The sequence below is a fragment of the Sylvia atricapilla genome, chromosome 8 (assembly GCF_009819655.1).
Source record: "Sylvia atricapilla isolate bSylAtr1 chromosome 8, bSylAtr1.pri, whole genome shotgun sequence".
Lineage (NCBI taxonomy): Eukaryota > Metazoa > Chordata > Aves > Passeriformes > Sylviidae > Sylvia > Sylvia atricapilla.
In genome coordinates, this window is record NC_089147.1 from 35,128,387 (window position 1) to 35,153,057 (window position 24,671).

Here is a 24,671-nt window from a genome sequence, read left to right on the forward strand (position 1 = left end):
CTGAAGTTCCTGTGCTTTACTAAACTGCAGTGGAAGAGACCTCCATGGGAACTGCTGCACTTCAGTGCGTGCAAGCTGAGGGCAGCTGCTCTGCACTCACAGCCCCTTTTCCCTGCAGTGTACTGCTGTCTGCTCAGCCTGGCTGTGCTCAGCCTTCTCCTGTGCCATGCGTTCCCTCCTATTTTCTGTGATGGTTGCTTGCTGTCATTGCTACACTGTGGAAAAATTAAACACTTGTTGGTGCTGCCAGCGTCAGCAGGGAAGGGGAGCAGATTGTCCAGTATTGTGTACTTGTAGTAAGTCTGTTCTTCAATGAAGGACAAGTTTCTGTCTGGTAACTGGAGCTTCTGAGCTCATGTAATAATATTGCTGGGTTTTGCTGCAGGCCTGCATTTTGTATCAGTAGTGTGACCTGTGAGCTGTTGTTGGAGATAGATTAAAGTAGGGACAAGTGTACATTTAGCCCCCAAAGCAGAGAGCCTCTGTGTGTCAGGTACAAGCAGACTTAGGAGGAGATCTCAGAGGCAGCTTTCCGTCCCCTCTGGAGGGCTCCTGTGTTGGACGGGGGATAGTGAGGGTGTCACACTGTGAGGCACAGCTGTGAGAGCACGTGGGGTGAATTTCCAAAGTGGAAATTGCTGGGGTGTGCGCTGGGGATGTGTCTGGGTGGCTCAGGGTGTTTCAGGAGAAGCTGGATGCTCTGGAGCAGGGTAGGATGAAGCTGCACTGCTCTGAGGATATGACTCATATCACAGATGGCTCTGCAAGGCTAATGCTGCCATCTGAAAGTCTGAGATTCCAAGGACTAGTGCACTGCTAACAAAACTGATGTGCTGGGATGGTTATTTGATGTTACTCTTTTTTTGAAGAGGAAAAGATGATCCTTTTCTCATACTTTGATCGAGTGCTCTTATATAAGATTACTCTGATTATTACTAGTGAGGAATATGGGGAATAAACTCTCCTGACTGAAAAAAAACCCCCACAGACTTGAGAATCTGTAGCTGTTTTTTAAAGTGAAGGGCAGTTAATTATTTCCTGAGGTGTTCACTGTGACTGTGTGGCAGGAATTAGTGTCAGTCCTCCCTGCAGTGGGTCAGGAGGCAGCGCCCCAGGTAACAGCCTTTTCCAACACTGTCACTGAGCTGGGTCTGCCCCATCTGCGCCCCACTGTACAGCTGCTCCCTTTCCCTCCCAAGAGAATTTGCCAAAATCTCTGGGGAGGTCATTTTTAAAGGTAGCTTCATGGAGCTGGCCAGAGCACTTTGTAGACTCCTGGGTCTTGTTCAAATCTCCAGCTCTGGGGAGAAATGGAGAGGAGATAATGTTTTGTAACAAAGGTTAAGTGCTTGACTGGAGCGACAAATGGGTGAGATTTGGGTGTTTAAATCCCCATTTGTTTGAAAATCTTTGTTACAACCTTTGCTTTGTTTTAAAATAAACAGGATCATCTATAGGAGACTGAAAAAAAAGAGTTACAGCACACACTAATTAAGGTGAAGTCTGAAGTGTTTTTCTGTTTGACTCCAGTCTGCTTTTTGTGAACTGTGTTCCCTTTCTCTGTTTTTATCACCTGCAGCTTTTTCTCAATTCAGCACAGCCAAAGAGATGCTTCTGCAATGTTAAAAACTGCATTTTAACAAAGAAAAGCAAACAAGAGACAGTGTATATGCTTGAATATACATCATGAGGTCTGTATTTTCGGAACAAGGAATCCGTTTCTGATGGTTGCGTCTTCAGTGGATTTGTATTACTAACGTATTACTATTGCTGATTATCTGCACTGGAGTGTTCAGTCCTCACAACTCCTTCCTCTACAGCTGTTTGTAACCCTGAGGGCAGCAAAGAAGTCACTTGGGATGCCCAGCTTTCATTTGAGATCCTGGCTTGTACCTTGGAATGTTTGGTGCACCTTTTCTCCCCTGACTTGAGCTGAACCAGGAAGGGGATGGTAATGTCATTATATTAGTTTGGAGGCTATTTGTGAGTTTTGCAGCCTTTACAGAACTGGAAAATGTAAGTGTTCAAAAATCAGAACCATGAATTCCACAGTGCTAACTACTGGAGACACTAGGTAAAGGACTGGCAAACATTCATTAAGTTGTTCCCGACCAGAAAGGGCACATGTAAGAGCCAACAGCACAACCCAGGATTTGCCATGAAGCATAAAATAAATGCCAGGAGGATGTGCTCAGCTAGAATAATGTACATGGTATCTGTTAGCAGTATCTTACCATTTCTACAGGTGTTGGAAATAATCATGTAAGAAACAATGAAAGTGAGATGGAATATGTTTCAATTTTTTCCAATACCAGCTCAGTCCCACAGCTTTGGAAAAAATGTCTGCAATTACAGGAAGATATTTTCTTCCTTTCATTTAGTAAGGTATGAAAGAAAAGGGAAGTTTTTTGTTTGATGTCAAAGATGCCCAGAACCTGACAGTAGCAACTTAAAAAAAAAAAAGAAAAAAAAAGTTTAAATTACTTTTGAGAGATGCAGAAATGTTTATTTGACATTCCATTTCTATCTATCTATCTATCATTTTGTATCCTTTAAATCCAGTTTTTTAAGTTCTGGAAAAGCTGCGTGACCCTTCCTGACTTTTTAGTAGTGCTGTAAGCCACAAGCAGTCCTTTCCCTGAGTTGGTTGCTTTTTTTCAATCTCTCAGTGTAATTATGGACATGAACAGGCAGTGTTTTCTCAGAGTTAAGACACCACACTAAGGGATGGAGTGCCAGTGATACCCTTGGCAAGTATGGAAGGTACTGCTGGATTTCAGGTGAGAATAGCTATAAAGGTTGAGTTCATGGTGGCACATTCTGCAGGCTGCTGCCACTGTCACTGCAGTCAGATTTGCCTTCTGTTGGCATTAGGAACTCAGGTCCTGAGGGACTGACCTAGCTAGTTGGTGGGTTTGTTAGTTTGGGGAGGAAAAGGATTTGCACACAGAACTGAGCAGGTGACTTCCTCTCAGTGGGGTAGTGAAACACTAAACCTTGTAATGCATTTCTGTCCTGGTTTGGTGGGTAAGTAGGTGAGCAATTAAGAGATTTTGTTTGTCACGTGTCCTTGCAATGTATTAGTAGACTTTGGCTGTCACCAAAGGCTGGGAGAATTAGCAAGGGTAAAGTGTAATTGTGAAGTCACACATGGTCTCAGCGCTGGTGCTGAAAAAACAGAAATTCAGCCTTCATGCAGGAGTGTAAACTGTGACACGTGGGCAGTGTGTTGGTCATGAACACAGGAAGGGAATGCCTTTAGTGGTGAAGATCACACGTGAGGGTTTTTGGAGGACTTTTTTTCAAGGTTATATCTCCAGTCATTCAGTTGCTTTTTGGCAAACAAAAGAGTTTGTGGAAAACAATACAAACAGTAAGTAAAGAATGAAATATTTTGTTTTGTTAAAGAGTTTGGTTGATTTTCGTGATCAAGAATCTTAAACTTGTGATTTTTCACATGAATACCTGATATTTCCTGTAGGTCAGTAGGTCATTATGCTCGCTAGGAGGAAATAACAAATAGGAATTAACTAGCCTTTTTCCCCTTCTCAGTAAGCAATGCTTATTCTTACATTAGAATGCAAATGCTGTGGTCATTATAGTATAACAGCAGGGAGATGTGATTTCTGTGATGGATTGGTTGAATAAAGAGATACTGCCTACTTGCAAATCTTTTTTCACTCTGGCTTTTCTGATGTTTGTGCTCATTCCAAATGAGATTTGTAGGTTCTCTGGTAGGTAAAACGTTGGCCATCGGCTCACAGCTGATTCTCCCAGAGGGTCTTGGCTAAAACCCATACTATTAGGTTATGTAATTGTGATGTGATGTGTTCATAGCTGTTGAGCTCAGTCACATTTTCCTGCTTGTGGGCCCTACTGTGTTCTGTTGGTGGTGATGCCAGGGAAGACTTTGGCTGCAACCCTGGGAATCACACCACAAACATTTTCTGTCCCTTTGTGGTGACACCCACTCTCAAAAGCCTGGCTAGAAATGAAAAGCAAAGCACCCAAGCATGGACGGAGAGGTGACCTCCCAATGCACCTGAAGACATCAAAAGTCAGAATTACAACTGTATTTCCTCCAGTGTGGAGTGAAATGAGTTCCTGTGCACCTTCTTAGGGGCAGTGCCTGAATCTGATCACCAGAGCTGTAATCCTGACTTGATTGTCTTCTCTCCTTCCCTGTGGTTTAGGATCATACCAGAAACATTGGCACAGTTACTGAGGCTAATGGAGTTACAGCAAACCCTTCCAGAGGCTTTGCCCAAGCAAATATGCTGCGTATTAATGTCATGTTTGCCACTGTATGACTTAGCTATTGTTTGTGAATTTAATCTTGCATTGTTTCCTTCTTGTCTCTTTGGACATTGTGTGGTTTTGAGAGGAAGTTCTTACTTTTACTTGTTCCTAGGTCTTGAGTTGCCCTTCCTTTAATATCTAACATAGTTTTTCTCCTTATCATAAAAATAAATTATTTTTTTTTTTTTTTTAGTCTTCTGTTGTTAGGAAGTTGAATGAGTTGCTTGTGGCCATTTTCAAGTCTAGTAAAGTAGTGTTTTATAAATAATAAGTTCTAAACCAGTGCCCTCAAACTTGTAAGAGCTCCTACCCTTACTTACTCATATAGTCCTTGCCTTTTTGCTGGCAGTAATGACTTGCAGACTGCATAGACCATTTCCTGCCAGCTTTCATCTCCTCTTACTTTCTCCATGTATTCACTGCCTGTGGGTTATGGCTCCCGTCCACAGATCCAATTGAATACTCACTATACTGCAAGGGTTTGGTGCTTCTCCCGTGGGATACAGAGAGATGCAAAGGGAAAAGGCAAACACATCTCTGTGTGATTTATGCAGGAGATACCTGTGATTAAGCTCCCTACCCACTGGATGTCACTATTGTTCCACAAAAATTCATCCATGGACTATTTATCTAGCATTGAGGGCTGACAGCAAAGACCATTTGCTTGCAGCAAACTGAAAATTTCCATTTGTATTTGCAGGAATATTGTACATTCATGTTCATTTCGCAATTGAATTTTGTATCAAGGTTCACCATTTCATATAGTCACAAGAAAAGAGAGCATTGCCAGAGCTTCAGCTGTGATGACTCTGGAAGTGTAGATAGTGAGTCATGAAAAGCAGCCAGCAGAGAAGCTTGCAGTCATTATACTCAAGCCACTTGTTCTCGTTATTATTCTCTTACTCTGCAGTTGCTGGAGGTGATCTCAACACAGTGAATGAACATTACCAGTCTCCTCAGATTTGCTTAGTACATTAGTTATTTTCTTTTCCCAGAGACATGCATTCTGTGTGATGTATTACTCTGAAATAGCCCTTGAATATTCCAAGAGCTGGGTCACTGAGAGCCCAAGCAATCCACTGGCCAGGAGGATGTCTTTGTGCAAGGGGACTAGATTACACTCCCAGTACTCAGCTGCTGTGTGATCCAGAAAATTACCTCACATCCCTCATGTTTGTCTGCCATCATTTCTCTGTGTCTCACAGAGAAAGTCCTGACTGCCCTTAGAATTTTTGGGGTGCTACAATAAAATGAGGCAGTCTGGTGATTCCATCTGACATTTGTCTCAGCAAATGTAGATGCAAACCCAATGAAAATGACAGTGGGCATGGAAGAATCCTGCACTTTATCTGCAGCTTGAAAAGCCCTGGTCTTCAGTGGTAGCCCCACATGTCTCAGGAAAAGGAATAGTAAATTACTAAAAATCCCAAAAATGTACAGAAAACAAGCCAAACAAACAAACAACCCAAACCCTCTAACACCCCTACCCCCCCCCCCCAAAAAAAAAAAAAAAAAAAACCTACCCAAAAAACATCTTCAAAACCCATTTCTGCTCTCCTAAATTTGGCGTGTGTAGGTGGTGTCAGCTCCATTAAAGAGGAGCCAGGTCATTGGAGGCACATCTCCTTCCTCAGCCTGGTGCCTAAAATGCTTGTGTGAAGGCTCACAGGTTTGTGAGAGACATCATAGCTGCTGTGGTTCTCTCTGACACCCTCTGAGGATTGCTTGGCATCACCCCAGAGAGGTTTTAACAGTTTTGTGAGAGACTGGCACCAAAGGATCCAAAAACCAAGACAAAGTGAGATCAAAATTTTAGATACTGGAGAGAAGCAAAGGAGAATTTATTTGCTGGAACCTTTGAGGCTTCAGCATTTCATTTGTATTCAGGACAGGGGCAGCCTTTCATGGGGACTTAGAGTTGCTCAGGCAAGACCAAGCCATTCCCACAAGATTATTAGAATTTGTGACTCTGGTGGCCTTGCCACCCAAAACAAGTCACTTCTGGAATGTTTTATTTGACAGTGGTGAGGCTCAGTTTAGCTGAGTTCATGTGGGTTTGGCCCACATGAATCATGGAGTTTCTAATGTGTTTTAAGGTGCTGTGGAGCTGGTTTAAATGCTTTCTAAGCCATAGGCACTGGAGTGGAATTTAAAACCTTGGCTCAGAGGTCTTGGGCTCTGCAAGAAAGTTCAGAGGGTTCCACGGGCTGTGGTTTTTGTAGTCAGACAGTGGCTGCATTATCAGTGGCAATGGCAGCAATTACACATTGACCCCTGTGTGTTTGGAAATACCTGCAGCTGGAGTTTTCCAGCAAGGAATGAATTCCTTGATCTGAGCATGTTTGTGCATGAATACACATGCTGGGTTTGTACTATAGTTTTGTTTATCCATCCATGATTAATGGCAGTCTGGCCTTATTTTCTTTTTCCTGGCTATAATCGAGTATTTTTCAAAGGGAGCTAGTGATGATTTTACAGATATCACTTTTTGAAGGAGGTTTTGGATTGGTTCCTTCTGAGTAATTCTGTTTACCACAAGGCATTAAAGAAACACGAAAGAAAGCATATAAAGTCCAACTCAATTATAGACAGCTCTCACAATCACAGTTCACTGAGAAGTTTTAGAAGATGTACTGAATATTTTTGAATAACAAAAATTCTAAAGTAATAGTATGAAATTATTTTCTGATTGCAGTTAGGACTCCTAAAACGAAATATAAAAATTTAAATTTAATTTTATACATATTTATATTTGTACACAAACACACCTGTGTGTATGTCTATATGTATATCTATATGACCATCCATGTAGAGATTTTTGGGGCAAATCTCTTGTGTTTTGGCTGTGCCTAATGTTAGTCACCACTGCAGAGATGAAAGCCTTTGAACACAGGGATGGTTCTTAGCATGAAGTTTGTAGCAAGCCCTCAGTACAGAGATAATCAAGATGTGCTGGTAGAAAACTGAATCCTGTAGTAGCTAAGATAATGAAATCTGTATTGACTTTTTAATAGCAACTTCCAAGGTACAACTTAGGTGAGTGTCTCGAGCACTTGCACTGTTAATGGTGTAGAGTCCTTGTGCCCAGGGAAATGGGCTTTCTCCTGTAGGGCTCAGTACAGTCTCAAGCTTCCACCCTCAGCTATTGCCTCACTATATTGCTTGAAAAGGAGAATGGTTTCATTCCATGAAAAAAGAACCCAGCCCAACCCCCTTCAAGTGTATTAGTTCTTTTAAGAGATGTTTCTAGCTTTGTTTTCATTGCATGGAGCATGTTTCAAGGTGATTGGCTGTGACTGGGTTTTTTCAGTAACAATTCAGGAGAACCGTCTGTTAAGATTTTGCTTTTTCTAATCTGCTGCAGTGCCTTATAGAGATATTCCCTCCCAAGTGATTGAAGAGGTGCAGTTTACAAAGCCAAAGCAAGTTGCAAAATAGAGATAATTAAATTACTGACTTCTATAAAGGTGCTACTGTATTATTTCATACCCTCCCTTCCTGATAATCAAAATAAGAGGTATGATTTATTTGCAAATATGGGGCGTATTATATTCTTCTGCAGGCAACAAAATACATGATTTTGGGAGAAGGAAGGCAGGGAATAGCTGGGCTACAAATCTGTATTCTGCATACACTGGTGTATGACTAGACATTAAAATTGAGTCTCTGTGAATTTCTTAATGTTATTACGGTTTTGGTAAGAGAGAAAAATGATTTGTCACTGATTTATGTAAAAGGATTTTTGGGTGTGCTCCTCTCCCATCAGTTTTCTCTGAAAGCTCTTTGCAGCTGTAATACATCTAAAATGCACAGTGTTTGGCATTTTAAGTGGTGAAGTGGTTTGTTTAATTATTAGAGGGACACTGTGCAAAACATAACACAGAACCTTAGCAAGCCTAGCCCACCAAATAAACAGAAATAGAAGAAAATGACGGATTTTAATGGTTTCCTCAACTACATTGATGCCTTTGACAGCCTTGAAAAGAGAATTCCTAATGAGAGCTGAAACAAATGTGTGCAGGAAGTGGTCTTGCTTTTGCTGCTGCACATTTGAGTTCCTCTAATTGCATCAATAAGGAATTTCTGCTCCTCATCTAATGAATGCCTTTTGACTGCTTTCTGAAAGGCAACTGGATGTAGGGATAAACACTGGCACCTTTTGTATGAAGTCACATAAACAGGTTTCAATTGCTAGCTATCGGCCCTAGAAACAGTGTTACAATGCAGTACACTAAATCCCACTGTAATTTTTGATTTTTGATTTTTTGTTTATTAAGCCTAGGTTTCTCTCTGCTTTGCCTCTGGTGTGATACCTCATGTCCTAAGCATGCTTTTAAGTCTCTCTTGTGTTGGGCAGCAATCAGGCATTTTTTCAGAGCTGTGCCTGCAGCATCTCTCTCCTCAGACAACTCAGAATTCATATGATGCTACAGTGCCTGGGTCTTTACTTCATTCTGGGCTCAAAAAGTGAGCTTTAGAGCAAGCACTGGGGTTGGGGAGACAGAGAGGGACATCCTGAGTCTGATTTTTTTTTTTTTCCATTGTTGTCATTTTTCTCCCTAAACAGAGGCACAGTTGGTGCAGGTGCAGTGGATTACTTATGAAGTAATACTTAAGTACTTAAATAGAAGTTTTCTATTTAAAAACAAGAGAGACTTTAATGAAACCAGTAGAGGATTTGTACAATAGGTATTGTATTAAACCAGAGCTCAGGCTTCACATTAATTGCGGTATTTAAATTTCAATGAGTTGATTATGTATGAGAGTAAAATGACCAGTATTATGAATGTACAAAAAAGGGACATGGAAGAGCTGTGCCAGAAAAGTGAGAAAAACGTTCCCTTTATAGTCCCTAGAGTTCAATAAAGCACCACTATTTCTCAGCTTTTAAAAGCTCTTTTATCACAATGGTTCATACCTCGCATTCCCTGGAGCCTGATTTGTTATACGTGCAGGGTCCTGTTCCATTCAGCAGCATCTCGCTGGTCTCAGTGTTGGTGGGCTTGTAATCTACATAAAATTCCTGTGTGCTTGGAGTCATTTGCTTCAGCGACTGTCTTTTCTTTTTCCTGTGCCTTCGCATGAGAGAGCGCTGCTGCAGCTGCTTCATGCTGGCAGGGTAACGCTTCCATGACACATAGATCACCAGCAGGATCACCAGCACTGACAGGAACAGAGCCACACTGCCGGCTATGATTTTATGGAAGGAGATGTGTTCTGGGTCGTGCTCGGGCTCGGAGCTCGGTTCCGTGGCTCCCATGGTTGGGGGCAGAGGGGGCTCACTGTCGTGTTTAGGCCTGGTGAGTTTTGGTTTAAACGTTGGCTTTGGGAGAGCTCGTGCTAGTTCAAACCTCTCCGTGGTACTCTTGCCACAGATGCTGTAGTTTTTCACTGCATCGATAACGTTCACCCCTTGCAGCTCTTTGGGGCTGGCACAAATAATTGTATTTTCCCTCAGCCCTTTGAAACTTTTAAGCCAGTTTACCAGAGAGCAAATGTTCCTGCTGCATTCCCATATATTCCCAGCAAGGCTGATGTCATTGAGAGATATCCAAGAATCCAAAATTTCTTGACCAATAAATGTGAGCTTGTTTGAATCCAGGTTGAGGCGCTGTAAATTGGGCACACACTGAAAAACACTAGGTCCACTGAAAGCTTCTATTTCATTGCCAGATAAATCAAGTCTTTGTAACGAGCTCCAGGTCCAGGACATAGTTTGTCCTATCACACTGATTTTATTCCACTGTAAATAAAGGTTTTGAAGGCTGACTAGCCTTGGAAAAAGTGCCAGGTTGAGCTTAGAAAATTGATTGTGCTCCAGATGAAGCTCTTTCAGTCTGATCATACCTGCAAAGACATTCCTTGCTAAACTTCGGATGCGATTATAACCCAGGTCCAACAGTTCAAGGTTCCTACAATCTTGAAATATTCGAACAGGGATGGTTCTTAGGGAATTGGAGCGCAAATGTAAACTCAGCAGCTTCCTTAAGCCCCTGAACTGTTCAGATCCCAGAGACTGCAGCTGATTGTAAGACAGATCCAAATTCCGGAGATTAGTCACAGGTCTGAAGGTATTATTAAGAAAATAGGAGATTCTGTTGGAACTCAAGATCAACTCTTTTAGTCTGCGTATTCCACTGAAAGCATTTTCGTCAATATTGCTGATGTGGTTATGGTCTAAATAGAGCCAGGTGAGTTGATTAAGACCTTTAAATTGATTGTATTTTAGTTTTTGGAGGCTGTTATATCGAAGGGACAAACCTAAACAACCAGCAGATATACTTGAGGGAATCTCCTGCAATTTCTGAGATTCACAATATACCATTTTGCCTTCACACCTACAGCCCTTAGGGCATCCTCGTTCAGCAGAAGAAAGCATTGTCAGTAATACAGTAGGGGCTATTACCAGAGCTACAGCTGAGCCGCTCAGTAGCCTAATTACATTGAAACCTGGAAATAAAAACAACTTAGAAAAGTTATCCCCCCACACATCAGTCATTTCTTTCAATCATGCTAAAATCTTTTTACTTAACAATTATTTACAAAGCCCTAGCTTGACTCAACTACTTTTCACAGTGTTTTTTGTTAGTTTTTTTTTTTTTTTTTTTTTTTTTTTCTTTTAAGAATACCTTGATATAAGTATTGAAAAACAGTTGGGTAAAAGGTGTAATTCCTGAGCATTTAAGGATAATAACAAATCTCTTCAAGGTAAGTCTATGGGGTAATTCAAGCACAGGCTATGCAGTAACTACGAACTATAAATGAAAAAGAGAACATGAAAAACATACCCATCCTTTGTGTTGTTCAAAGGTCGTCCTTAGGTCTTTTGTTTTTTGCTTAGTGTGCCACAAGCATGGCAGCCCCTGTCAGCTGCACCGTAGTGAGTCAGGGCTCGCTGACACTCGGGAAGAAAAATTGGACCCCTTGGGAGATGGGCCGATTTCGGAACATTATTCTTTGCCAGCCGCGCAGAACACTCCAAGAATAAATCAATCCCAACAGAGCATTCGCAGCAAAACGTCAAATTCTTCCTAGGTGATGGGATCTTCACGGATATCACGGGTTCGCATCTTTCTAGTTGGGAGCCCGGCTTTTAACCCGCAGCTTTAGCGGCGGGCATGCTGGCGGCGGCGCCGGCAGCGCTCAGCTCCGGGAGCGGCGGCCGCGCTCTGGCGGGGCCCCGCGGCTCGCTGCCGGCCGGCCGCGGCAGGTGCGGGCAGCGCGGCCCGGGACGCGGCTCCGGCGCTGCCGCGCTCGCATGCCGACAGCTCCGGCCGGCTGTGGCGGGCCGGCGCCGGGCGCAGCCTTATGTAAAGCTGCCCCCAGCGGCAGCGGCACCGCGGGCATGTGCAGTGCCTGCCTTCCCTTGCAAATGAGCGAGCTCTCCCGGGAGAGCGGGCGCTGCTCGCCGCGCAGGGGCAGCTCCGTGCGCGCCGCCGGGGGGGACCGGACTGCCCCGAGCCTCTGCGTGACTGGGAGAGCTGCCCGGCATCCCCGAGCTGTACGGCTCAGCGGCTGCTGCTGGGACTTTCGTCTCGAGGGCTGACGAGACATTTATAGGGCGTAGATACAAATTTTCGGTCGGAAGGATTTTTTTTGCTCACTGCATTAGGTGTGTTCGCATAACCTTTTTGCAATCAGTCACTGTTTTTCAGTGAGGTATCGGCCCCCTCAGTGTGTCTCTTATCAGGCGCTTTAGTGCGGACGCTATTTTTTTACGACATGAAAAATGTTTTGGGGGCTGACATTTTCCCTTTTTGCTTTCTTCTTCTCTGTTAAAAGGCTCAGTGCCAGGAGGTTAGAAGAGAGCACCGTGCTCATTTATTTCCCAAGTTGCTGTCACTTTGTTCCACAACACTGACACTTCGACCACAGGTTTCCAGAACCTTTACAACATAGCAACTAAGCAGCTTGGTGTAGCACCTTAATGAGGTGAATTGTTTTTACTGTCGCTTGGACATAGACAGGATTTTATGCGAAGGTACAGTAATGCTAAGCTTTTCATGTGTGTGATGCTCTACAGTCCTCATACATCACCGAGGGAGCCACCTTGTCTTTCCTTAGTTTTCCCATCCCTGCGTGCTGTAGGGAAAGAACACATCCTCTCATGTGGGCAGATAAAGGCTGAGATGGTGTTACAGCAAACACACCACGCTGGCAGGCTTCCTTCACCGAGCAGTATGTGATTACAGATGATGGGCAAGTGGAAAATCCTGGCTTTTTGTCATGCCAGAATGGGCAGGAGGCTGAAAAGAAGTGTACCGCTCATTGGAAGAGGAGTGCAGAGTGCAGTCCTCAAATGCAACCAGGCAGTGCTGAGAACCACTTTGCCTTTCTGGAGGTGGATCCTTACCCTTAGAATAACGTGCTCTGGCTTTTCCCTAATTATTCACTGCTGTGAGAATAGAATGACTTAAAATGAGGTGAAACCTACAGCTTTCCAGGCATTAAAATGCCACCTTTGCCAGCACACAGGCTCCGAATGACCTCAGGTTTGCAGTAATCCCACCATGCACCAAACCAGAGTCCCCAAATGAGGGGTGCAGTCATTCCTGGCTAACAGCTACAAATGTCTTTCATGTCAGAAATCTCTCCCTGTGTCATGGCACATTCTGTGAGAGTTCTTCTCTTTGGGACAGATTGGTGGAGAGGGAAAGGGTTAATTGCTCCATTAATCTCTGCCAGTGTCACCATCTCCCACGCTCTGCTGCAGCTTGTTTGGGGCTCTGCAGTCTGGTTTGCAGGGTCGAGGAGCCAGTGACAAACTGCAGAGTGCCCTGGGAGCTGAGCTGTTCTGCTGACAGCAGTGTCATGTGCCAGCCTGGTGTCCTGGTGCAGGCTTTCCATCCCTGCTTTGGAGTGTCTCTGTTCTTGATGGAGCAGGAAGAAGACGGTTCAGACCTTTGGTAAGTCAGTTTGTCTTTTGGAACTGCTGTTCTTCCTCTGTTGACAGTAGATGTCTGTGAAAGGCAAACTCTTTATTGAAATTACTCTTTTAGGTTCCTAAACTTAAATGGCCTGAAATTAGGTCTGACTCTTCACCTGGTTCAAACACAGCATGTAAAACTTCCTAACAACATTCAGATCCTTTCTCCTGAAGGATTGGTACAACTTAGTGTACAGCTGGCACTCAGCCTTCTTCCCAAACTTTGCCTGTTCTCTGGCTTTTCCTTTTTTTTTGTTTCTCTCCCTCCTCCACCTTGGGTATGGAGTTAATAAGTAGCTTCTTGGCTACCATGAGTCAGCAGAGTTTCAGCAGCTTTCCTAGGGTTTTAATAACTGCCAACATACTGGACTAATAAGAGGGAACAGCCACTCTTTACCAAGAGTAATTTTCATTTTTCTGAAAGGGGTGAGACATCAAGACATGAACAGAGAGAGCATCAAATCTGTGTTAATGGATTGCCAAATTGAATTTTCTTTACTGAGATCCTTTTTTTGAATTATACAAGCAGGAAAAGTGCCAGAGTCTGATAAACAGTTTTTTAAAATTACATTTCTGTATCTTTATACAGCAGAATAAGTTCTCCATTTGTGGAAATAAAGCTCCCAGTATGAAACAAATCCCAGTATGAAAAATTTCTTATAAAATTTCAGCCTGATCTGGCCATATAAACTATGACAAACGGAGAATGAAGTTAAAACGGTGTTTTACATAAGAAGATACCTTTGCCTTGTGTCAGCTACACCCTGTCTATCAGCGCACCCCCATACTGGGAAACCATTCAGCCCATGGAACTGGGAAACGAGACCTTGAGGCCCAAGTGGTTGGCTTCTCTTACGGGTGAGCTGTGGATTTCTTCCATCTGAACTAACCCCCAACTCCCGAGTGCCCAAACCCCAGGAGGTTACTGACGCCTTGGTGTGAATTTAGCTTGTGCCGTGTGTGAGTTCCTGTCGTTCATTCTGCGGGACAGGTGCTGTAGGCACAGGGCATTGTGAGCTCACCTCTGTATCACTGCCAGGCCCTGCCTCCTGTTCTCTCCTCTCCTGTCCTGGAACGGCAGCTCCCAGTCTTGAGTGGGAGGGAGAAGGTGCAAATGACCCAAGTCCTGGTGACTTCATGCTTCAGGCTGAGCATTAGTGCTCAGGAGCAACGTTATTCCGTCTGCCTGAGAGAAAAGGATTTTACCCAATTCTGCAAAGAAAAAACTCTTAAGAAAAATATTTTATTTATTTGTATAGTCTTGAACACAAAGTTCAAGTCTGTGTTTTGGGGTTTCAGCCTTAAACGTAAATTGAGATACCACAGAACCTGAGATGCTTGTAGGTTTTCAGTTTTAAGACTCCATGATCACTCTATTTTTTTTTTCCCCTGGGTCTTTTCTGAGGGCAAAAACGGCCTAGATAAGAAACACAGTGGCAAATATGTTACTAGATATGCCTTAACATCCATCCAGGTAAAAAAAAAAGAGATGTGTTGGGCAGAGCCTGTGATGAACACATAGTTTTCTTCATTTACACGACAGAAAAATTCAAGTTGTTTGGAAATTATGGGCTATGCTAAGGTGTAGAAGAAAGGATTACAGGTGACCTCACCCCTGATGAGTTGCAGTTGTACTAATTATCAAAGAAGAGGAGCAGCTTTGCCCTTAATAGGTTGCAGCTTTGATTAATAAAGATAAGTGTGATAAAGGAAGTGGGTTGGTTGATCAGTTAGAGGAGGATTTGGAGGCAGATAAAGCTCTTCTGAGGAAGGAGCTGGTGAAGGACTGATCCAGAAGGACAGAGCAGAACAGAGGAATCACTGCTGTGGGGTGAGTCTGGGTCTGCAGTAAGAGTTTGCACACTATTCCCTGCAGTCAGATGCTGCGAGGGAAACCTACAGTAGGAGCTTGCTGTAGCCAGAGTCAGTGAACTACTGGAGTCAGGATAACTGAATTATAACAAGGAATAACCCAGGACCCTTTTCATCCTGTGATAAATAAGAAGTCAGTGTCTTGGCTCATTTCTACCCCTAACAAGAGGGCTGCTGCAACAGTAGTGATAGTCCAGATTTTTCTCTTGCTACTAAGCTTTCAGTAGGTTTTCTATCCGGATATTGTTTTAGATTGATTTTACTGCTATCTGATTTTGCACTAGTTTCCTTCAATTTAATTTCACGTTTGGTTTTGGGTTTTCTTACGTAGTTAAATTATAGTATGTTTTCTTTTTCCATTCATGCTGGCTGAGTTGTCTGTACCTAGATGTGCCTTTCCTATGGAAAGCTTAGTAGGACCTGCAGCCAAAATAGTAAACGGTGAAACAAAAGGTGGCATTCACTGTAAGGGCCTGTTCCTCTACAGAGCTGGTTTGGAATTGAAACTTTTCACTGAGGAAAGGGGAATCAGCAAATCGTGCATTTTTTAAGATTATGAGACAGTACTGTAATAGCCAAGTACATCTGTTTACTAAGTACATTTGAAAAGGGGAGTGACAGAATAATCAGGTGTCAGTAGGACAGGGGTGAGGGGGCAGGAAGGTAAACTTCCCAGTGTAAGAAGCGAGGTGCTAGTGGGATCTATGCAAATCAATTAAAAGCCTTTCCCTGTGCTGTCATGTGTTCACCTTTGCCTTCCTTAGGATATTCTATGCTTATTCTTTAAAATCCATTTAATGATGATGTTAAAGAGAAAAAAAAAAAAAAAAGAAAAAAAATTTAAAGATTTCTCCTGTGAGAAGTACATTCAGGAATACAGTGTGAGCTTTTCTAGACATAGGGCATTATGTTCACAGTGCACAAACTTTGGAATTCAGACCAGACCAGAATACAGCATTTTTCTGCTCACAGACAGAGCTCTTGGGTCTAGGAGTGCCTTTACGTGTGAATCATGGATCCCTTTGGGGACCTGTAGTTAGCAAGTACCACACTGTTCTTTTTGGGTTTATGAAGTGACACCGTGTGTCATTCCCTTGACTTTATTCCTCTATAAAGAAGCCAGGAGTCGGCTGGGTTAGCAGTAGTAGCTTGCTCTGAATGGTACTGTAGTGTGCTATCACTGTATCATTAAGAGAGATAAGTCTAATAAAATGTGTCTGCAGTTTTTGAGCCAGTGATTAAATGAACCTGCTGTTCCATGAGGATCAGATTAGAGCTGGGGGCGTATAACTCCCAGTGTAAATATCAGAGCGTGGGACGGCAGAGGGAAACTCGGGATGCAGCGTTTGCTGAAGGCAGATTATGAGGAGAGGCAAGTGTGAAAAAGCCAGGTTCAAGGAACATGCAGGCAAGGGAAATCGAGGCAACAGAAAATGTTCTGAAAAAAATAGGGAAAGAGGATTGGGACTAGAGAGGATCTTATCCCAGGAGTTGATCTGTACTGCCCTAAAGGACGGTGGTGGTCAGTGGTAGGTGAGGGAGATGGATACATTAAAATACTCTCTTTGTCGTCTGTTAGGAGCTGTTATTTTGCCAGGCCTCCCCCAGCCCTGGTGGGGGTGAAAGGATCCGGTGTTACACACACCAAGGAGCTGAAGGAGTGCAGGAAGCACACTGCACGCAGGGAGTCAGTGTGGCCTGTAACGGGGACGGCTTGCAGAGGACACCAGGGACACATCTGTCACTGTGTGTGCCCAGCAGGGCTCCTCAGGGCCTTGGCACACGGCCACTCCAGCTATTGCTTCCCTCACACACAGTTACGCGCTTGGGCAAGGAAGCTTTTCCAGCTGGGTACTTCTGGTGAAGTCTTAGCGTTGTGGAGAGGTCACAGGGGCCTCTGCACTGCCCTTGGGGACGTTCACAGTATCCTCTGCCTGGGTTTTTCCAGTCCCAATCCTAAGTCTTTGGCCTTAATGAGGCATTGGACACATAACTACTCCCCAACTGGCTTTTTGTCCTATGATTTTGAAGCTGTTTGAGGGTGAAAGCAATGACAGACATGTCTTTACAAACAAACTGTAGGTCTGCTGATAGATAAAACTAGCACTGAGAGATAAAAGAAACAATGGGAAGGATTCCACTGATTTGAGATATTAATTTTGAAGAATTAAGGACTTTAGTTAAACTAGACATTGCTGATGTAGACTTCCCTTTACTAACTAGACATTGTTGAGGTAAACTTCCCTTTTTTTAACATAAGCCGGTTTTAAGGAACTGATAAATCAGGAGACCTGTCAACTTAATCAATAGACTCCAAGAACACAATGTGATCATAAATCAGATAGTCTTGAGAAAACAGGATCCAGGTGTCACCAACACTAAAAGGTTAAAAAGTCAAAGTGAGGAAGACCCATCTTACTTCATCATTTTGAGGCCCCACCCCATAAGAAGGACCACTGACCCATTTCAAAGAACAAACTACGCATGCTTAATTGCTTTTTGGCTAATTACCATACAAAGCAGGGAATGGGATGGACCATAGTTATAAATATGCATTTGTGTTTTGGGTATTCAAGACTCTTGTACATAAAAGGACCCAGTGATCATCTGTAAATTGCGTGTGTGTATTTGGGAGCTATCCCTCACGCTGCCCGGCGTCGTAATAAACATCCACTTTCTAACTTCAAACCGTTAGAGAGTCTTTGTCTGTCATAGTTGGATATTGGTATTAGATCAATATCCATATTTTTTAAAAAAATCAGATCCATAAATGGAATGGGAGACTTGTCTTTACAAACAAGCTGTAGGTCTGCTGATAAATAAAATGGGATACTGAGAGATGAAAGGAACAATGGGAAGAACCAGAAATTCCATAGGAATTCTGCTGATTGACACAAGGAAAAGAAAAAGGGGGTGGGTTATACATTAGAAGGGGGTCTTAGGTATTAGACATTTTGGGAAGTCTGTACCTCTCAAGTACCTCAGCCAGTGGAGAAGAGAGAGGGACAGGTGGCCAGGAAATTAGGATAAATAGGAGGCTTCATCCTCCAAACTTTTGAGAGACCCCAGGGAAATGCCCCATGGCCTCTCCCTTCATTCGAACAAAGTTACAGAATGTCTGTCTCATTTTTGGACATAAACCCCTGGTGTTCGAGGGTTAATTTTCTTGACAAGGGCAAGCAGCCTGTGCTTCAGCCTCATCCTTTAGAGACACGACATGAGATGCAAAGCTATCATTTTACTCTCTGAAATTGATACGACCACTTGTGTTTCAGTGGATTTAGTGTTGATCCATCCAGGCTTATCCTCCAGCATCTTCCTGAAAAGTCAATGTGAGTAGAAGCAGCCGAAGGTGCTGGAGGATGAAGGATCAACATGGAAGTAGAAATTAATTACATCCTCCACACAGCGCTTCAGCCTGCAGAGTGCGAGTGTTCCCCACTGTAGGTGCCCTGGAGATGTGTGGGGGTGATATGCAAGGCTGTGTTGGCGGCCTCTGCTTGTGATTGTGCCTGCGGTCTGTGAAGGTGCCGGAGAGATGAGGTTAGGATAAACAAAGGCTTGTTACAAATGCCTCCCACTCTTACACGGGCCAGGATGTCACTGCTGCAAGATTGCCTGTTGTCTGATCCTGCAGACAGCCCCGGAGTTCGTGTGGCCTGAGTACTGAGACATCCTCAGGTATCACCATGAGGTGTGCTGTCTGGGAAGAACGATTTGTCTCTGTCTGGGTTTAAAAGAAATAGCTGCCAAGGGGGGTGGAAACCTTCCTGGAGTGGAAAGATGGGTCCCCTCCCTTTGAAAATTATGGTGCTTCCAGGCAAAAGTCTGGTAAAAGGGAATCACAGTTCTTTACTAGAATATATCTATATATGTGACAAGACACAACCACAACAATAAAAGCGATTTAAAGCAGCAGAGCCCGGACAGCCGCTGCCGGCCTCTGGCCGCCCCTGAGGCGCCCGGCCGCGTGCCCCGGCGGCAGGGGGCGCTGTGGGGCCGGGCCGCCTCATGGCGGCGGGGGAACCGAGGGGGGCGCCGGGGACAGCGCCGGGCCTCCGCGGGGACAGCGCCGGGGCCGCGCCTTCCCCTCCGCTCGGGAGTGCTCTGTGAGCACCCGGCCGTCCGCCGGCCTTCGGTCAGCGGCTGCGAGCCGCTCTGTCCGGAGACGGGTGGGGCCCGTTTTCCCCTGTCCCCCCGCGGAGGTGGTGAGGGTGTCCCGGCGCGGCCCCGGGCAGCAGGGGCTCCGCAGCGGCGCCTCAGCGGGGCGAGCCCGGCCCCGGAGACCCGAGCACAGCCGCCGGGCTGCCCCTCAGCCGGGCCAGCTCCCCTGTTCTCATCCTGCAGGATTTCAACGGCCTGTACAACCACTGGCCAGTTCTTCTGTATCGGAATTGCCGACTGTTCGTCTCCCAGTCCCAGGCGTCAACCTCCTCTCCTCACAGCGTCTTTTTTTTTTTTTTTTTTTTTTTTTTTTTTTTTTTTTTTTTCAGGCGACAAATGGGAGAAGATTCACTGAAAACCCCAAAGGCACAACGGTGTCCTGGGGTATGCGACTTGTGCCTTGCTGCAGCCGTTCTGCAGTGCATCGGGGCAGACTGTGAGGGGTGGCAAAGGGAATGAACTTCCCGGGCAGCCAGAGTTACGTGGGCGTCTCGTAGAACAGTTGTGTTCATGGATGAAATAAATGATCAGTCCAATTTCATCATTATGGCATTTTATTGCAAAATATTGCGAAATAGGAATTTCGGACAAAGCCGAAATGAAGTGGACGGGGTCGAGTCCGGGATGATACTGGGTGAACCTCAGATCAGCAGCGTGCCGTGTCCCTCCCCGTTCACACTCTGCCTTTGCAGGGTCCACTGTTACACAGTTTTTCTTGCCAGAGGTGATGTTGCCTCATTTCATCGTCCACTCTTGGTGTTTCATATTTGTATTCCCTTTCTCTGAGTTTGCCGGTCTGATGAATGGTTTTCCGGGCAGGGCTGAGGTTTCTGATTGCATTTCGGGGAACCTGGCATTGGCATGTCCCCGCAGTCCGATGTCGATAAGATTGTGATCAGGTGTTGGCCACCGGGTCATTGACAATCTCATCTCCGGAGAGGACCCATCTCCTGGTGGGGACACCCTCCTTTGTGTTGCAGATGGGTGGCTCCCCCTGTTCCTGGAAGCGGCTTGTAGTTGCACCATCACTTTTATTTTGTGGAGGTAGAGGCATTTGATACAGTATATTTTTATAAAAGCACGAATGAATTCCCCAGTATTTATCACAACGGAGAAGTCTGCAAGGGCTGGGACATCAGTGTAGAGGCGTTGCATAACTGAATCCAAGCAGAGCTGCAGCCTAGTCCCAGGGAAAACCAATAATGCTGACAGTGTCCAGCTCTGGCCAGAGGGAGAGGAGTGAGCTCTGAGCGTGTGATGTTGTGTTGGTGAGAACAAGAACAACGCTAAAGATGAGGTGTGAGGTAGTGCCAGCCGTGTGGCCATTTGCACGGTTTTGTTGTTCACCAAACTTCAGACCTTTTTAGTGTTCCATGTATATGTCGTTAAAACCCTCAGGGCTGGCCTTGCCTCCATAGCTGTTCACTCTGCCCTCATGCCTTTGCCTGTAGCTGCTGCTTTTATACTCCTGCCCTTTTGGTACATCTCTGAAGGGATTAGTATTTGTCATTTGCACAGCATGGAGCACACAGTGACGATGCATGTTCACACATTTCTTAGGAGTTTGAGACCTGTGCCCTGCCATGCATTTAACTCTGTGGGGCTCCAGATGAAGCTGCCTTGATATCTCGCAGTGTACTGAGGCTGTAGAATTAATTATTCTGTCAGCCCTGGAATATCTCTTGGCTGCAGTGGCTTCTTGACTGCTGGAGGAAGGCAGTTGGCAAGAACTTTCATTATAGGAAAGCCATGACGTCCACATCGTGTCAGAAACCATTATAACTTGTTTTCCAAACCTGAGCTTTCATCCTAATTTTTTGGGGTCTCAGCGTCTTCATTTATGAGCGAGAAATAGTGGCATGCAGTTCAATAAGCATATCAGCTTAACAGATGATTTGCATGACTTTGTCTGACACTAGTTATATTCAAACATATACCTTTTCCATCAGTTCAGCTGTCTGTTCCTTTTTGGAATTCCACTACAGGTTATTCCGTGCCTACTGTAATTTTTGTTGTGTATTATGGGTGTCATTTATTTTGATGCCTTGTTTTGAGCTCGAGTGGCCAAATAGAAGAATCCCATGTGAAGGTGGTGTAGTTGTTAAATATAGAAACACAGACTTCTGCTTAAAATGCAGAATTACCTTCTATCTGTGGTTAATAGGTTTAATGTCTGTTCACTTACAGAACCTTTCTAATGTTACAAGAAACAAGTCATTTTGAAAATGACTTCAATATTTGCTGAATATTACCTTTAATTTTCCTTGTAAAAATTGCAACTGACATATTTTGAGCTTCTTGAAACAAAAGGTATATGAAGCATTTCTTAGGATCAGACCTGAATTAGTAGATGTTTATTGGTGTACTTCCTTATCTTACTGCTCTTCTGCATTAAACAGGCACCCAGGGGGCAGGAGGGCAGAGGAGAATGATTTCATTTGACAAGCTGAAATATTTTAAAATAATTTCCAGTCTCTCTTATCACTTGCTTATGCATGAAAACCTCCACAAAGGAAAAAGCATTCCAGCTTTCCTCTGTTAGAACTCTTCCATGGACTTCAGTGTGGTGTTCTGAGGCTGTGAGTTCCAGTCTGAGACAAAATGATGTGTTATTAGACAGCATTAGTAACATTTTGAAGAGAAAACGAAACATGACAGTTGAGCAGATCTGCAACTGAAAGAGGAAAACATGAACAAAGATATGAAGCATATAATTGTGCTCATTCCCACTGTGACTAGCATAGAAATGATTTATTCCAAGTGGCTGCAGTTGGATGCTTAGTCGCTTCCTTCCCTGGCTTCAGCCTAATGCTGTTTTCTGCCATTTTCCTGCAAAAAGAAGTTTGTCCTCTTTTTCATCAAAAGTTTCAGATTTTTTAGCTCTTAGTAATTCAGTCAAGTCTTTTTCAATTAAGCAAGCTGTGGCAGCTTGTAGATACTCCAGCTTTGGTAGCCTGGTGTTCCTGAGAAGGCTCAGAATGTTAATTATGCTGACAATCTCAGTTAACCTGCCTGTAATCAGCTGCTGCCTAGGCAGGGGTCACCCATCCATGCCAGTAATGGCAGACTTGAACTTTATGGTTTAAAAGAAGATTAAATACATGCAGGTATGTTTGACTGTTCCATTCTGTATTTGCCATCCTTCTTTGTCTTTTCCCATTGGGGTGTCTGGCAGACAGGGCTCTGAAGAAGCCACATCTTCAAATTTAAAATGATATATTAGCTCACTTTCTCATCTCTACCCCAGATAACAGTCTTAAATGAAATGTGATTACATAAAAAAAGAACCGTACGACCAAACCCCCAGCATGTCTGGGTCATTTAAAATAAGTGCAACAGACTCCCATATATAATTAATTTAAAAGAAAAAAAAAACCTTCTGCATTCCTGCATATTTATTTTGGATTCTGTGACAACGTACTCTACTGTTGATTAACATTAAGTGTCTTTCACCCAATGGACAGGACAGCAAACAAATGACAAGCCAACTGAAAGTGACTCAATACATGTGTAAAACAGTAAATATGTGCAAACTGTTAATTGCTGATGGACACAGTGATGAAGGGTGAGAGGAGAGGAAGCTGACGTGAAGAGAAGAATCGGAGTTTTCACTCTTTCTTCTTTTTCCTGCCAGAATATTAGGGTAGGCCTGTTGTATTTTTGTATTTTGTAAATCCTTCTATCCAGCACTCTGTATCTCCTAAGTAGGTAAGAGGCTTAAAAGCACCTTTTCCCCTTGCAGCTTAGCTGCACACAGTAGTGGTGGAAAAGCAAGAAATGCTGCAGTTGATAACCAGGGAGAGACTGTGGCCAGCCTGTGTGGTGGAGACACAGGAGAGCTGAGCCTGAGTGAGTCAACAGCTTAATTTTGTGTCCCTGAGTGGTAACAGGAGCTGGGAAGAAACAAACACAAACATGGACTCGGTTTTGAAACCATTTTGCCTCCAGCAGACAGAAAGCAGGGTTGCCTCCATCCACGTGCTCTTACAGGGAACCTCTTTTGTCACAGATACGTGACAGGAAGATCTTCTGTGTGTGTCCTAGGGAAATGGATTGGTCTTCCAGCATAGGTTTGTGCCATCATTTATTTGTGATTTAGGCACATTGACCAGGTTGAAATCCAGAGCAGGAACAGAAATATCCCAATATAATTAACACAACAAAGATGCTTCCTGTGGCCGTTTCTGCTGCTCTGGGTTGAGCAGTTTCCTGTGTTTCTTTGAAAACTTCTAGGAAACAAATGTGCTTTATTCTATCAATGCAGGACTAAAAAGAACCCAAATCTTAAGATAACTGTGTACAAATCTAATATACAGAACAGCTGTAAATAGAGTGGTCCTCTAGTGTTAATTAGTTTGAAATTCATAGGAAAAGTAAGAAAGAAGAACTTTTCAGGGAAAGCCAAATATGCCTTTGTTTTTTCTTTGCATCACCAGTATGTCGTATTTCAGCTGTATCGTTTAGTTCACACTATGATAATTGAAACACACAATGCATCTCCTGAGGGGCTTCTAAGGTGATGTGCCCTGGGGCAGTTTAGGTGCTTGAAGAGTTCACATGGGGTATTCAGTAAAAGCTAAAAGTCTCCTGTTTCAATGTAAAAGCCAGAAAGTAACTAATGGCTTGTAGGAAAAGAAAAAAACGAGGTACTGTATGGCCACGTTACTGAATAAGAGCTGTCTCTTATGAAGATCTTTGCATTTTCCTTTAAAATACCCAGGACTTGCCACTCCAAGACAGAAAGCTGGAAGGGATCCAGTGCTCTTATCTGACATAGCAATTTCAATGTTCTTCTCAGGGTGATTTAAAGTCAAGTAGAAATACGCTGTTGGAATTGAGATACTTGTAAACGGATAAGTCTTGGAGTTGTATCAAAGCACCACTGCCTCAGAGCATTTCCAAAAAGAAAACTGTAAATGTCCTTGAATGCATTTGCACCTTACATAAATACCATGGCATTTGGAATTCTCTATCAGATACTTGCTGATCAAAAGATCAACATTTTAAAGAAAGACAGTAATTCATATGTTCATATAAAGACCAAGATCTAATATTTCACCCTTTCATGAACACAGAAACATGAGAGAAACAGTGAGTTCCAGCCTCTGTAACAATTGACCTGCAGACTTCCTAATTTTGATAAAACAAAGTTTTACTTGAATCCAGCTTTAGAAAAGGTTTCCAATAGCTGTTACTGCTGGGGTTATTCACAAAATCCAAATCTGCTTGTGATGGTTTTTGTACTTTTAGTGATAACTGTAGCAGCCTCCTGTCATTGCCCATTCCTAATGTGGTAGGGATTGCCATAGTACTGATAAACTTCAAATATGGATCTTCTACTTGAAAAAGGTTGTTATAAATTACATCAGGGATGCAGAGAATGAGAGAATTCCTACTCTCGCTAAGAGTT

General features: G+C 43.7%; 2 protein-coding genes across 4 annotated transcripts in view; one reads left to right on the top strand and one right to left on the bottom strand.

The window, feature by feature from the left end:
- The window catches only part of LRRTM3 (leucine rich repeat transmembrane neuronal 3), a 78,272-nt gene extending 66,907 nt beyond the window's left edge, over positions 1-11,365 (bottom strand). The window contains exons 1-2 of one of the 2 annotated variants that reach the window (XM_066324419.1): positions 11,088-11,365; positions 9,218-10,749 (exon numbers count right to left, since the gene is read on the bottom strand). In XM_066324419.1, the coding sequence (XP_066180516.1) occupies positions 9,218-10,749; positions 11,088-11,091 (1,536 nt within the window). In that variant the 5' untranslated portion in view covers positions 11,092-11,365. The other variant, XM_066324418.1, reaches the window with a different exon arrangement.
- The window catches only part of CTNNA3 (catenin alpha 3), a 411,551-nt gene that overhangs the window by 173,101 nt on the left and 213,779 nt on the right, over positions 1-24,671 (top strand). The window lies entirely within an intron of this gene.